Raw genomic sequence first — 14,450 nt, forward strand, 5'->3', positions numbered from 1 at the left:
TGTGTGACTCAGTGAATGTGAAAGATTTGTCTATCATTTGAACAATGGTTAATTAAAAGCTGACTGCACTCTTTTTTTTCTTTCTAGAGTTTCTCGGTGAGTTTTATCTAGAAATGTTTTTAATGAGGCAGCATTGCACTAAACAGCTCATTTTCGTTATTTCTGTTGTCTGTCGGCTTTGGACTTTGATTCTATGAATCAGTAAATGTATGAACTTGTGATCTATGAATGTATCCGATATTTCGACTTTGATTCTATGAATGTATGAAAATGTGACAGTATCGAACAAGTTTTGGACTTTGATTTTGTGAATGTAAGAAACTGTGATGATGTATTGATGTGAACTATGAATGTATGAATTATGAAACTGTGAACTATTATCTGTTTGTGAATGTAAAAGGTAACAGGCCGCGGGCTGGCACGGCCCATGATTCTAGCCATGCTTCGCAGGCCGGTCCGACACAAAAATCAACCCATAGAGCCATACCTAGGCCGAAAACCAGACCCGTGTGCCATGCTGGCCTTTTGGCTATCGGGCCGTGCCGGCACGAGACCGTGCCGTACCGTACCGGGCCGGCCCGTTCCATATATATATCCATCGGTCTAGCCCACCGCCCGCCACAGGGCACAGGCTAATAAAATTCCCCATTCCAACGCACACAGATCTCGCACCCGGCAGTGGCGACGAATCTCGCGGGGGCGGAGGCGGAGGCGCGACAGAGGCGGTGTCGACTCCGACGAACTCGCAGCCACCGGTGGAGACGTACCACCGGCGCACGCACTCCTCCAACGTATGTTCCTGCCCTCGGTCTCCCTTTCCTCTCCCCTTCACCATTTTCTTGCTGGATTTCGATCACCAACAACAGTCCAACCGCGTGGAGCACTGGTTTGTAGTTCCATTTAGCTTATCTGAGATGATTCGCCAAGTCTCCGCCGGGCCTTTTGCCGGCGACGAGCATAATAAAACTGGCAAGGCCGCCCCTTAGCTTCCCTTACGGTCATGCGCAACCGAGCACGCCAATTCTGGCCAGATCCAGGCGTCCTTTCGCCGCTCTGTTATGCCAAATCCTTTTTTTTTTCTTTCATTCATGGCGACCACCACACGTCATGGTTAGATTTGCTCCTCTAGATCCAGGCCGCCTCTGCCAATTTTCTTCTCGGTGTACTCTCCTAGATCCGGGGCTGCTTTTGTCAATTTTCCTGTAGGTTCAGGTACAATGCGCGTCCACACGTTTTCCCGGCCCGTTTACAATGTGCTACCCCGAATCTGAAATTCTGAATGATGTCAAGGGTAGTGTTCTTTTGGATTACTACTCCTTTTGATCTTTCTTTACTTTCATTGACCTCGGACGATGTGATGCCTGTAGTATACTGGTAATCACATCAGCTTTGCACCAGTGCTATGCGGTAGATATATGTCCCTGATAATGCGTTAATAATACAGTTGAACCGAATACGATGCAAAAAATGGCTGTTTGAGCACCTTGATTTGTTTCCATGTACGTGTTGTTGGGTAACTAAATTAAAACCATTATGGCCCTCTCTAATCGTTCCCTGCATCATGTGATACAACTGATTGATACCTTGTTTAGTGTTGATTAGTGGCATGTTTAATTTGAGATCGCATCACAGGGGAAAATCGGTTGCCTTGTTCATGTCTTTGATAGCTACTGTTGATTGCTGAAATAAATTGCTTTAAGTGATTGCGATTACCCCTTCATTTTTCCCAGTTCTGACAATCATTAGTCATGTTGTATTCTCTCTGTGATTGCTGATTGTGTAATTGTTTTCATGTGACAGGTTCATAGTTTAAGGGCTTGGTTTGAATAATTGTAGTCATCAACAAAAGCGATAAAAAATGGTATGGCTAGTTGGTTTCATTATGTTTTTACTTTTAATCCTATTGCTAGTCGCTAGGTAGCGCTAATAAACTTATTTAATCTTCTGATTTCAAGGAATCTCTATACATTTATTCCTTTTGCTATCATTGAGTTACTGTATCTTGTTTCTTATAGGTCTGATTTTTTTTCGTTTGTGTACCCCTAGGTGGTTCTTGCAGCTTCAATCGTTTCGAAGTCGGGAAAAGGTTTGGTGCTTCAGTTAATCAGATCCTTCATTATTGCCGATTCACAAAGGAATTGATTTTGTAATTTATTTATCTGCTATAATAACTCTAGTCACCATCTATTATAACACTCTAACAAATTTGGTGCAATATCTGGTATCATGTTGCTAACTACTCAATCCTTTTCTTATATAACAAGTCTTTGGGTTGACATAATATGAAACTACTATGTGTTTAAGTTTATCTAGCTTCCCCCCAATTATCCTTTTAAAGAAGTGAACGGACTTGGCTGAGGGCTGTTCTTTTTTTCTGTTTTCAATTGCAGCACTTGTTTCAAGACAGTTCGTTGACATGTCTCGGATAAGAATTGAAGGATTACTTGCTGCGTTCCCGAAACTGGTTGGAACTGGGAAACAGCACACTTATGTTGAAACTGAAAATGTGCGTTATGTTTATCAACCTATTGAAGGTTTATATCTTCTACTCATCACAAACAAGCAGAGCAATATTCTTGAAGATCTGGACACTTTGAGGCTCCTCTCCAAGCTTGTATCCTACTCTGACAAATATTAATCTTCTCACTCATTGGAATTTACCTTATTTATATAATCCTATTTAGTCTAAGAATTAAAAATAGAACCTAGGGGTTGGGGGTGGGGAAAAGGTTGGTCTTGACCTTTTCCTTCATAATGATAAGTACAAGATAACTGTACTGTCTATTCCTGTGGAGTAAATGGAAGTTTTAGGTTTACATTACATCCAAGCTAATCTAGATTTTTACATATTACTGAGGGGGAAAACGTAAAAGTAGCGACCACTTTAAGCATCTGATGCTATCTATGCAAAACCTTTACCAATATGAATCTCATTTTTGAGTGCTCTGTATATATCAACTCTTTTACTATTCTGTGGTGTGTTCTTTCACAACTGTCTCCTTAACATTTGAAAAGGTGCCTGAATACTCCCCTTCCCTGGATGAGGAGGGTATTTGTAAAACAGCATTTGAGATTATATTTGCTTTCGATGAAGCCATCTCTCTTGGGAACAAGGAAAATGTAACAGTGCAACAAGTCAAACAATATTGTGAGATGGAGAGCCATGAAGAGAAGGCACACAAGCTGATGATGCAAACCAAAATCAATGATACCAAGGATCTCATGAAGAAGAGGGCTAATGAGCTTGACAAAATGAAGGTCTGACTATTTTTTACCAGATTTAAAATACATCGAAATTCCGTTTAAGTTAGGGTTATGGGTATTTATCTGTCAATTTAGTCTTATTTGACTATGCTTCAAGCAATGCCACAGTAAAGGTAAAGCATCCAATTAAAAAATATTTTGGCAATATATGTTTCTCATAAAATAATTTTAGACTTCTGCAAAAGCATAAAGAAAAGATGAATTGCTGACCCCTTCAGATATGATTAGTAGAATGAAAATTTCATCATATGAGAGCGAAACACAAGCTATTTAGAGAAAAAAATAGTTAGGTTCCATCACCAAGATGTATAAATTGAAATTTCATGCCAGGCTATTTTGGGTATGAATTACTGCAATCATGTTTTTTTGGCTTTAATTCATTATTGTCTAAGGTTGTATATTTTTTGGGTGGTGTTTATTGCAGATGGAAAGAGGCAAACTTGACAAAGGAGGATACTCATCAATATCTGGTCCACGCATGATTGAAAAAACTTTCAGTGACATGAGCATCAGTGGTTCTGGATTTGGTAGTGGTTCTGGATTAGGTGGACTGAGCACTGACATGGACTCATTTGCCAGCAAGCCCAAAGGTAAGGTGGCTCCTCTTGCATTTCTTGATAAATATTTTATTTTAGAAAAACCAAACTTGTTGCACCAGTGATCAGTTTATGTTGATGATTTAAATTTCTTCTTTCTTTTGGTATTTGCATCTAGTTCTGTTTCATCCTGCTCTTCTCCAGATATCTAGGAAATATATTACAATTTTTTTGTGTTTTTTGGTCAACCATGAATTTTTTATTTCATGGAAATGTATTGAGATATTTTATTGTTCCCAGTTCTTGTATAAGTGGATATTTGAATCATGTATAGTACATATATACACCTTAATTTTTTTATTATAACTCCGCAGTCACATCATATCTAGGGAGCATGCAGACACCCAGATTGTTAGGCTTATCAATCCGTTGAACTTTGTAACTCGTACTTAGTTTACAAAACAAGTTGATGAGGACTTGTTTAAATAGCAAATGAACTTATGTACCAGTGCACTTTGTCTCTTTCATGATACATTTATAATCTTGTTGTGGTAAACTATTTAATTTAATCATATAGTGGGGTACGAGTTAGATTCAAGTTAGCTAAACAAAAACTGGAGGGTTATATAGTAAATACAAATAAGTCTTCTGTTGTTGTGTTCCATTGTTGGTTAGTGATAGCTCAATCTTGTCTTTCTTTTGCTCATTATGTAATTAAGTTCTCAAATCTTTCATGACCTTTATTAAGGCAACAGGACTAGATTACCTTATTTCCAGTCAAAATGCTAGAGACAGTACAGGGTTAGCATATGACCCATATTTGGTTCTAACTGCAAGCAATATTTCTACAGGTCGTCCATCTACAGCAGCTACTGCACCTGGTAAAGGTTTCGGTATGAAATTAGGCAAGACACAGAAGACAAATCAATTCCTCGAATCTTTGAAAGCTGAAGGAGAAGTCATTTTGGAGGATGTACAACCAAGTGCAGTTTCTACAAGATCATCTGCTCTTCCACCAAGTGACCCTGTCACAGTGACTATAGAAGAGAAGCTCAATGTTGTTGTTAAAAGAGATGGTGGTATTAATAACTTTGATGTTCAAGGAACACTTGCTCTTCAGGTTCTTAATGATACTGATGGGTTCATCCAATTGCAGGTAACGCCCTTTCCTAAATTCTAGCATTTTACATTTGTACTTGTTTTTTTCTGTCCCTTTACATTTGCGAATAGAAAGCTTTAACTGTAGAAAGTTCATAATAGTATAAAACTTTATTTTATTTTATTTTCCTTATCACGTGAATCTATACTGATATTGCAATCTGTTTAGGTAAGAATATTACCTTCACCTTCCAACCTAAAATAATTCCTCTACTGCTCTTTTTCCCCATGGAAAGACCATTATTTTATATTAGTATGACATTCGCCTTCATTTAGGTTATGCTATTTTTTTATTTGCCGATAATCAAATTCATTGCACAGCAGTATATCATCGTATGAATTAGTTTATGAGCTGATTTCTCTAATATATGATTTGTTGTAGATTGACAGCCAAGATATTCCTGGGCTTAGCTTCAAAACACACCCAAATATCAACAAGGATTTGTTTAATGGTCAGCAAATTTTGGGAGCAAAAGATCCAAACAGGCCATTTCCAAGTGGTCAAAATGAAACTCCTCTGGTGAAATGGAGAATCCAGGGAATGGATGAGTCATCTTTACCTCTGTCAGGTGGAAATCTCTTTGTTTTCTTCTGTCTAACAATTTACCAATTTGGACTTTTGGTAACATACTATTTCTGACGCAGTCAATTGCTGGCCGTCGGTATCTGGAAATGAAACCTATGTGAACATTGAGTATGAAGCTTCTGAGATGTTTGATCTGCACAATGTTGTCATATCTATACCTCTGCCAGCACTTAGGGAGCCTCCAAGTGTCAGACAGATAGATGGAGAGTGGAAGTAAAATTTTCTTTCCTCTTCAATTTATTCATGCTTATGTTTTACTAAAGTATATTGCATAAACTTTTTGTGACTAGTGGATGACCTTATGCCACTTGGTTGCTGTCCTGCTTTAAGTGAGGCCTTTTTATTGTTAATCTTAACAAGTCAAAATGTGATACCCCCAAGACTTTTGCTGTTATAACTGGTATATCAAGCTGTTACAGTGGACTTTGTGTATATAACTTGACTGCTGTATCCTACGTAGTACGCTAGATCTGAGTATGCTCTGCACTGTAGATCTGAATAAGCTCTGCACTGTAGATCTGAATAAGCTATGTTACTGCATTACTTCATTTCTTCGTGGCATTACACAATACCTTCTTTGTTTTATAGAATTGAGCACTTCAGCTTGTCCTTGTTGTCTTAGTTTTATTTTTTCTTGTGCAAACAGGTTGGACTCAAGAAACTCCGTGTTGGAATGGTCTATTCTCCTTATTGACCAGTCGAATCGCAGGTCTGAAATATTTGAATATTTAACTTGCGATTATCGTCCAATTTTGTAGATTGACTCTGCTTGTAACTATTCCCTCCTATACCGTTTGCAGTGGTTCCATGGAATTTGTTGTTCCCCCAGCTGACCCATCATCATTTTTCCCCATCTCTGTTGGATTTTCTGCATCGAGTACTTTCAGTGATCTGAAGGTTGGTTCCCACATAATTGTCGAATGAGCCCACCGTGCTTGTTGTATCCCTATTCATTCCTTGTTAATTTTGCCCACCTGAAACTTTTCAGGTCACTGGAATCCTTCCTCTGAAGGAAGGCAACCCTCCGAAGTTTTCTCAGCGGGCTCGTTTGCTCACTGCTAACTATCAAGTTGTTTAATTAATGCTTGTACCACAGTCTGAGTGTTGATCCACTTAAATACTTCCAATAGCAGATATTTGTGATATGACATGTTATTGCCATGGACTTTTGCAAGCCATGGCACGGAAGATCATTTTGCGTTTGGAAAAATATGCTTCTCATTGTTAGCATGTTGACAAATGTTGTTCTGATGTATTGCTACCAGAGAAATAAGTAATGTTCTTGCATTTCGTTTGCCAGCGTTTTGTACCCGTCTTTTTTCCCCTCTTGAGAATCTTGTCAGGACAGTGTTATCGTGTAATGTGATCTGCTGGTGTAAGAGCATCTCCACCACCAGATCTTTTATCCTCATTCTCCTAAGATCTCTCAAAAACAACTTTTGGGTATGAGAGATCTTCACCCCATATATTGCCAAAAGGCTGTTCCTAATTTTTATTCTGACATGTAGGGTTCACGTATCAGTGTCTAATTATTATCTTCCCCTGCCACTCTTGGCCGCGCCCCCGCCCCACAAGGCCACGACAGGATAGTTTTCTAAAGCTCAATGCCTTGAAAGGGTTTAAACCCGGATAATGGAATCCGGACATTCATTCAGTATTTGTACCGTATCAAAATCAAAATACCTAAGAGCAAGTATAGTAAAGGGTTGTAGGTCGACCGTATGCTGAGGTGGAGAGAGTGAAGGAGAGAGAAGTGGGTTCTAAGTTAGAGCCGACTTGAAATTTTGTGTGAGAGATAAGTGAAACATATATTAATAGTAAAAATATAAATACTATATGGGTGGGCTGAGAGGTAGGCTGTAAGAATTCATACAGTCACCAGCCGGTTGTATTATTAGCCGTTTTCTAATATTAGATTTCTAATACATATATGATACAGATATCAATATCCAACGTATTCGATCTGTATTCTGCTGTAAATACAAAAAAAAAAAAACTACTGTAATATCAATTCGTAAGGAATGAGAGAAATGATCGGAATGATTCGAGTAAAGAAATGGCGGCCCCTTTCCTTTCACTCAGGGGGCATTGTCGTCAGGACAAGCTTGGAGGGTTCTTCCATATATTTAGGTATAGAGATTGATGTTGATAGAGATCTAGATCTTTTTATAGATAAATCCTTTCAGAAATTTCTAATGATCCACTTTCAAGATCTATGAACAAGAGAGCTTGGTTGATGATTTCACTCGGGCCTAGTGGCAAAACAACAAGGCAACGTAGGACCCACTGGTGCCAATTTTTTTAATTTACCCTTTTTTTATTCAAAATTCACGTTTACAACTCTGTGGATATTTACAACTGTTTTTAGACGTAAATCATTATAGGCTATGGAGCCGAGGCGTTATACCTCAGCGCCGTGGCCTATGGACCAGGTGCTGACCTCTGGCTGAAAAACGGATTTACGACCGCCGGTAGTGTAAACGTATTTTTTTTTAAAAATAAGGGTTAAATTAAAAAAAATTCGGCCACTCGTGCAGAACGGACTGAGCTGGCATAATCCCAGATGCCAGATCCCTCGTCGGTCCCTGCCTCCCTGAACTCCGTCGAGCGGTTGACAGGCTGAGGCTCCCACGGTTCGACTTCTACGGCGAGCGACGGCCGCTCGCCCGCTCGGTCCATCACCGCCAGCGGACGAGCCCTAGGAGGAGGCAGCGGAGGCGCATCGCACAGTGCATTGTAACAGGGGAAACGGTATGTGCGCCTCCGTTTCTTCTGTTTTTCCTTCTTCTTTCCGGGAATAATTCTATTTCTCCATGAATGAAGCGGACCCATCTTGACACAGACGCCATCAGCATCAGTGAAACTTGTGATGCAGTTCTCTTACCAAATAGACAAACAGTTTCCGAGGAAATCTCCAGTAGCAGAAGTAATTTGGGTGCGCTTTTTTCTTTCTTTTTTCTTTTTTCTTTATCTTTTTTTTTGTAAATTTTTGGGTGCGTTGCGTGCACATTCATTACTCGGAAGCAGTACTGCAATTTTTTTTTAAATGACTAGTTGAAAATTTTGTAGTAGATAGATCATAAACTACACTGCTGCAAGCACTGGTCTTCCGAGTTCGACTGCTCACATGTCAGGAGAGTAAGTTCTCTTATTACAGAAGTTAAGAATGAAGAACACCTACCCCTCTAGGCTCTAGTAGGAGTCTGAACGTAGTCTTTTGTATTCTTATCAATTATTAAAACTTCAAATGACGGCATTATGTCCGGAAAACTTTGAGCACCATCTGTCATACTAGGAGTTTGCAAAGTAAAATTTCAAGTGGATTCTCTATTTATTACAGGGAAATCTCTCCTCTGAGAAAGTCAAGGTTTCAGCTATATACAAACAAATATGCGGTCAGAATCAGTTGACTCAGCAATGGAGTACTGCAGGTAGCTATTGTAAAATGCAAAGGGGCTTTGCTGTCTACGTCTCATCCGGATGTAACTATTGGCAGAGCTTGATGCTTAACATTGACTTTTCTTTCGGGAAAGCCAACCGTGAAGTTTCCACGAAAATATTGCATCTAGTTCAGTCACCATCATGACAGCTTAAGAACGTTGCGGAGAGAACATGCCATTGCTCCAAGTACCCAGACTGTGCACCCTGCCAGATTTACCTTGTTTCGAAGTTTGGCCCCGGCGCATCTGAGTTTCAGTTAGCAGGTCTTCAAGTCAGCCGTCAAATAGGTGAAGACTATCTCTGTGATTCTGGTGTTTAACAATTTCCTCATCAAACAATGAGGTCGAGTTTCATATGCTTTTGATCTCTCCTCAGATATCTTCCCTACAAAAGCACAAAACCATGGCTGCCGCCGCCGCAATCATCGCTGGGAAGTTGGCCGGGAACTCGGTGGCAAATGCAACCATCTCCTTTTGGATCAGCAAAGCTTTCACCTGCCTGACTGACTACTGGAAGGCTGATGGCTTGGAAGATGTCAAGGGTAGGGTACTGCAGTCAGTGAAGAAGGTCCAGGTTGTATTTGATATCGTTGACCCCGAACACATCAAGGAACAAAGCTCTGCCCTGGATCTTTGGCTGTGGCAGTTCAGAGATGCAGTTGAGGCAGCAGAGGATGTGATAGATGAGCTGCACTACGACGAGCTTAGAGAGAAGGCAAAGGATCATAAGGTCAGTGACTGGGGCTCCTCTTCTGCTAAACTGAAGCATAAGATTGTCAAGTCTGTTAAACATGTCGGTGTCATGGGTAAGACTGAAAGAATTTACTCACCATGGCACGCTCAAGAGGCTGAGGAAAGTCTTGGAGGGACTAGAAAAGGCAGCCACCGAAATTGTGGCTATCCTCACAGTCACACAACATCTCAAAGACATTGCTTCAGGTAGTAAGAGGCAGGTGAATTTTATGAACAGGGATCATGACACTGGTTCAACATTAACTGAACCTTACTTTGTTGGACGAGAAGAGGAGAAAAAAAAAGATCATTCGATGGCTGACTCAGGCACCAGTGGAAGCTTCTGAAATTGTGAAAAGTACTCACCATGTTCCTATTCTCTCGGTAGTTGGCCATGGTGGAATGGGGAAGACTACATTGGCTCAATATGTATGTGAAGAGGATGAGGTTGTAAATAATTTCAAGGTTATATGGGTCCATGTTTCTACTAGATTCAATGCAACTTCCGTGACAAGTAAACTGCTGGAATCCGTCAGAGGGGTAAAATCTTGTGCAGATCATTTAGAGACGCTTCAGCAGATGCTCAAACAAGAACTCAGGTCTGCAAAGTTTTTCCTTGTTTTGGATGATGTCTGGGAAGATAAGAATAAAAAGGAATGGGAAAATATATTTGCTCCACTGAGGAAAGCAGAGAGTGGGAGCAAAATTTTAGTAACAACCAGAATGCAGTCAGTAGCAGAGATGGCTGCAAATGCCATGGGGGTTGAAAGAGAATACCTGGAATTAGAAGGGCTGCAAGAAGATGAAAATCTTAAATTATTCAATCATCACGTATATTCTGGTAGGAATCCACAAGATTTTGAAAATTTAAAACCCATAGGTGAACAACTTGCAAAACAACTAGGAGGATGTCCCTTGGTAACAAAGGTTGTTAGCGGTTATTTGCAGTGCAATATGGATCCTGACAGCTGGACTGATTTCTTACAAGAAGGCCTGGTACATTTTAATGGAAGTGAAGATGTTGTAATGGAAACTTTGAGACTAAGCTACTACTGCCTGCCAGCACAGGTCCAGATTTGCTTTCGATATTGCAGCATATTTCCGCAGGACTACGAATTTAAAAAGAAAGATTTAGTGTTGATGTGGATGGGCTCAGGATTGATATCACAACATGGAAACAAACCAAGAAGGATTGAAGATATTGGGTATCAGATCTTGGCTGAGTTAACTAGGAAGTCATTCTTTGAAATGAAATTCAAGGTAGTTCAGTATAGTCAGAGAAGAGAAGAATATTACGTCATGCATGACCTGATGCATGAACTGGCAAAATATGTTTCTGCTGGAGAATGCACAACATTAATTGATCCTAGCATGTTGGAAAATGAGAGTGAAAATATCCGACACTTGCGTATTGCTTGCATTAACAAATTTTCTACTGAAGAGGTCAAGAAAATCACACGTTTTAAGAATCTGCGCACCGCTATTATTGATGGTCCAGGTTTGATTGACAACGATATGTTAGGCATGGTTGAGAATGCTATACAAAAATCAAAATCCTTGCGTCTACTGCGATCAAATTTGGAGAACACATTCCATCTTCCTAAACTTGCTGATTTAAAGCACCTTCGTTATGTCTATCTGCATAGGATATCACTTGAGGGAATGCATGGGCTTGTTAAACTTTATCACTTACAGCTAGTTGATTGTTTGAATGATTGTGGGGAAGAACTGAAGCAAGTGATGTATTTAGGGAACATTGATCATCTGCGATATGTAAATTATGGGTTGCGCGGAATTGGTGAGTTTCCAATTGGAAGACTCACTTCACTTCAGGAGCTGCACAACTACCGGGTACAAGGAAGTAAAGGTAACAAAATAAGTGCTATCAAGAACCTGAAGGCTATCCGCGAACTAGAGGTTTTCAGCATTGAGAATGTTGAAAGTCTTGAAGAAGCTGATAATGCCAAGTTAAAAGAAAAACCGTATCTCAACTCTCTATCTCTCACGTGGTCAGGACGTGCTGATGCAGAAAATGGGAAAGATGACTTGATTCTTGATCACCTTGAGCCACATGCTCACATTAGAAACTTGAAAATTTCTGGATATTGTGGTGCAAGACTTCCTATTTGGATTGAAAACCTCCGTGTCAAGAACCTGGTGTCACTTGAGTTAGCAAGATGCATATATTGGGAACAGCTGCCTTCACTCGGAGAATTAGATTGTCTTAAGAAACTTTGGTTGGAGTGCCTTCCTAGCCTACAACAGATTGGTCATCCATCTCAACTCTCCAACATTAGATGCATTGGTTCATACCTTCCTCCACATCTTGACACGTTGATTGTAAGACGTTGCAAAGAACTGAAGCAGTTACCTATCCTACCACCCAGCTTGGTTCATATGGAAATATGTAAGGTCGGGTTGACCGAATTCCCAAGGATAGGCAACCTACATGGTGAGAGTACTGAAACCAGGCCATCTAAATTGCAGTTTGTCAGTGTTGAAGAATGCGAAAGTTTGACCTTACCTAAAGGATGCCTTCTGTTGCAAATACACTACATCAGAACGATCCATGTCCTACACATCAGTGACTGTAAAGAACTGGAGTCTGCACCCCTGTTTGATGAAATGATAAATCTTAGGGAGCTTAGTATCAGAAATTGCCCGAAGCTGAGGGCATCAAGTGAAACTGAAGGCAAGAACCTGTCGCCATCACTAAAAAAGCTTATAATCAAGCAGTGTGGTGATCTAGTGCATTTTCTGATTAAGTCACTGCATGGTCTCGTTAACCTTTCTGAGCTGGTACTAGAAAATTGCCCCGGCCTTCTATCCCTTCCGTCAGCTGATGTGTGCAAGAGTCTCACGTCGCTGAAGTTCTTGAAGATAATTGGGTGTGAGGATCTCTCATCATTTGGTGGACTCAGTTCCCTTTGTTCCCTTGTTGAGCTGAAGATTAGCTCCTGCAGTAAGCTTGCAGCTCCACCTGTATTGGGTGGTGCCGCTTCTGGTCTGGCTAATGATTATGATGATGATGTTATAGAAGAGGAAAATCCGGTGTTGCCTGTCAGTTCCTTGCAGATAGATTACCTTGAAGTTGATCTCCCATGTGTATTGAACATTGAACCTCTCAGTAATCTTTGCCACACGAAAGGATTGGTAATTGGAGGCGGAACTCAACTGGAGAGCTTGCCAGAGCAATGGCTTCTGCAGAACCACAAAGAACTCCAGTCACTGAAGGTGTTATGTGCCAGTTCATTGGAGTCTCTGCCGCTAAGTATTCGAGACCTGAGAGCGCTCAACTTCTTGTTGTTGTCAGGAGCTGGGAAACTTACATCACTTCCAGACATGCCCTCCTCCCTGCGATGGCTCCATGTCATAGGCTGCTGTCCAGAGTTGGTGACCCAGATTAGAGTGAAGGACAGCCCTGAATGGAAAAAGATCTCCACAATTCCCAAAGTTCACATAGCTGCTGCCAAGACTGTTCAGTCTTGTCATATTTTTCATGGTATATATATGCATCTCTCTGATCCGCATACACAGTTGCTTTACATGCGAATGCTGAGTTTTTCAATTCTCCATTGTTCTATGCCATGTGTGTAGAGAGATTAAAAACTAAATAGGCCTGTGATTTACCTATGTTTTAGAATGTTATCTAAGCTTTGTTTCTCTTTCTGAAGGATAAACAAATATCTTTTTTTTTTTTTTGCGGAAACTAAACAAATATCTTGGTAGGGTAATATTATCTGGCAGTTTTGCATCCGTACCTAATACTATGTAGATTGTATGTCCGGATAACGTTTACCATAAACTATTTTCGCGGGGGGCAGGGGAAGAAAAACAGAACACCAAGAAGCCGGCTTCTTTGTAGGCAATGAAATTTAAAGTAGAGTGGACTCGTGAGGAATTTCCTAGGCTGCAGTCTTTACCTTAAATACTCTATTTTCATTACTTATTTTTACTACCTATTATCTAATGACTGAACATAAACTTATATAGGTGATTATTACTTCATCTATGGAAAAGAATGCAGTGAAGAGACTATATATGAAGGAAGTAATCAATAATCATTGAAGCATAAGCCTGCTTCACTATGTAATTCAAATACGGGGTAACTATTGTTGTGCTTGTTAATGTCTTTACTAGATTCTTCTTGTACAATAGCTCTGGTACTTTAAAATCTTTGTGATTGTGCACGATAGCATATTGAGGTTGTAGTTGTTGTTTTGCTTTTGTGTGAACAGTGCATACCAGGAGGAACGACATAAGTTATAGAAAATAGTGTTTTAAATCTCCAGCTATGGTATTTAGTGGAGAGCCTCTGCAACAGCTATTTTTTTAGATGAAGGAACCTTTATTAAAATAAAGTTCTGGTCTCTGTAACAAGGTATTACACACGACTATTACAATAAGAAAAAAGAAAGAAAGAAGAATGAGACCTAGGATGCTCTAAGCCGTCTATCAGCCGACAATCCAACTATGTACAGATGACTTGACACAGGCAACTGCTCTATCGACCTGTATTCTATAGTACCATGAAGTGATATAGCCAAAGCCTCTAAAACTCCATCGTCGTCTTACAAAACAAGGTGATGAACGGTACATCTAAAGCATCTTATATGTCTCCAAAGTTTGCCTGTTCTTCGCCAACCGGTCATCTAGTAACATGACCCAGTAGCAATAAACGTGACCGAAACAACTGAGTAGATGACCGTCATGTGATTCTTCTTTCCACAAAGC

General features: G+C 40.1%; 1 protein-coding gene and 1 pseudogene across 1 annotated transcript; both read left to right on the forward strand.

The window, feature by feature from the left end:
- The first annotated feature begins 654 nt into the window (after positions 1-654).
- On the forward strand, positions 655-6,843 carry LOC136508570 (coatomer subunit delta-2). Its single transcript, XM_066503279.1, has 12 exons — positions 655-791; positions 1,801-1,861; positions 2,047-2,086; positions 2,391-2,614; positions 3,016-3,258; positions 3,689-3,854; positions 4,652-4,956; positions 5,341-5,527; positions 5,604-5,757; positions 6,191-6,253; positions 6,345-6,441; positions 6,533-6,843. Exons 2-12 carry the CDS (start codon positions 1,859-1,861, stop codon positions 6,620-6,622), a joined length of 1,572 nt encoding a protein of 523 aa, XP_066359376.1. The 5' UTR covers positions 655-791; positions 1,801-1,858; the 3' UTR covers positions 6,623-6,843.
- A 1,272-nt stretch (positions 6,844-8,115) lies between these two features.
- On the forward strand, positions 8,116-13,973 carry LOC136508785 (disease resistance protein RGA2-like; annotated as a pseudogene).
- Positions 13,974-14,450: the final 477 nt, after the last annotated feature.

This window comes from Miscanthus floridulus, chromosome 15, assembly GCF_019320115.1.
Source record: "Miscanthus floridulus cultivar M001 chromosome 15, ASM1932011v1, whole genome shotgun sequence".
Taxonomy (NCBI): Eukaryota; Viridiplantae; Streptophyta; class Magnoliopsida; order Poales; family Poaceae; genus Miscanthus; species Miscanthus floridulus.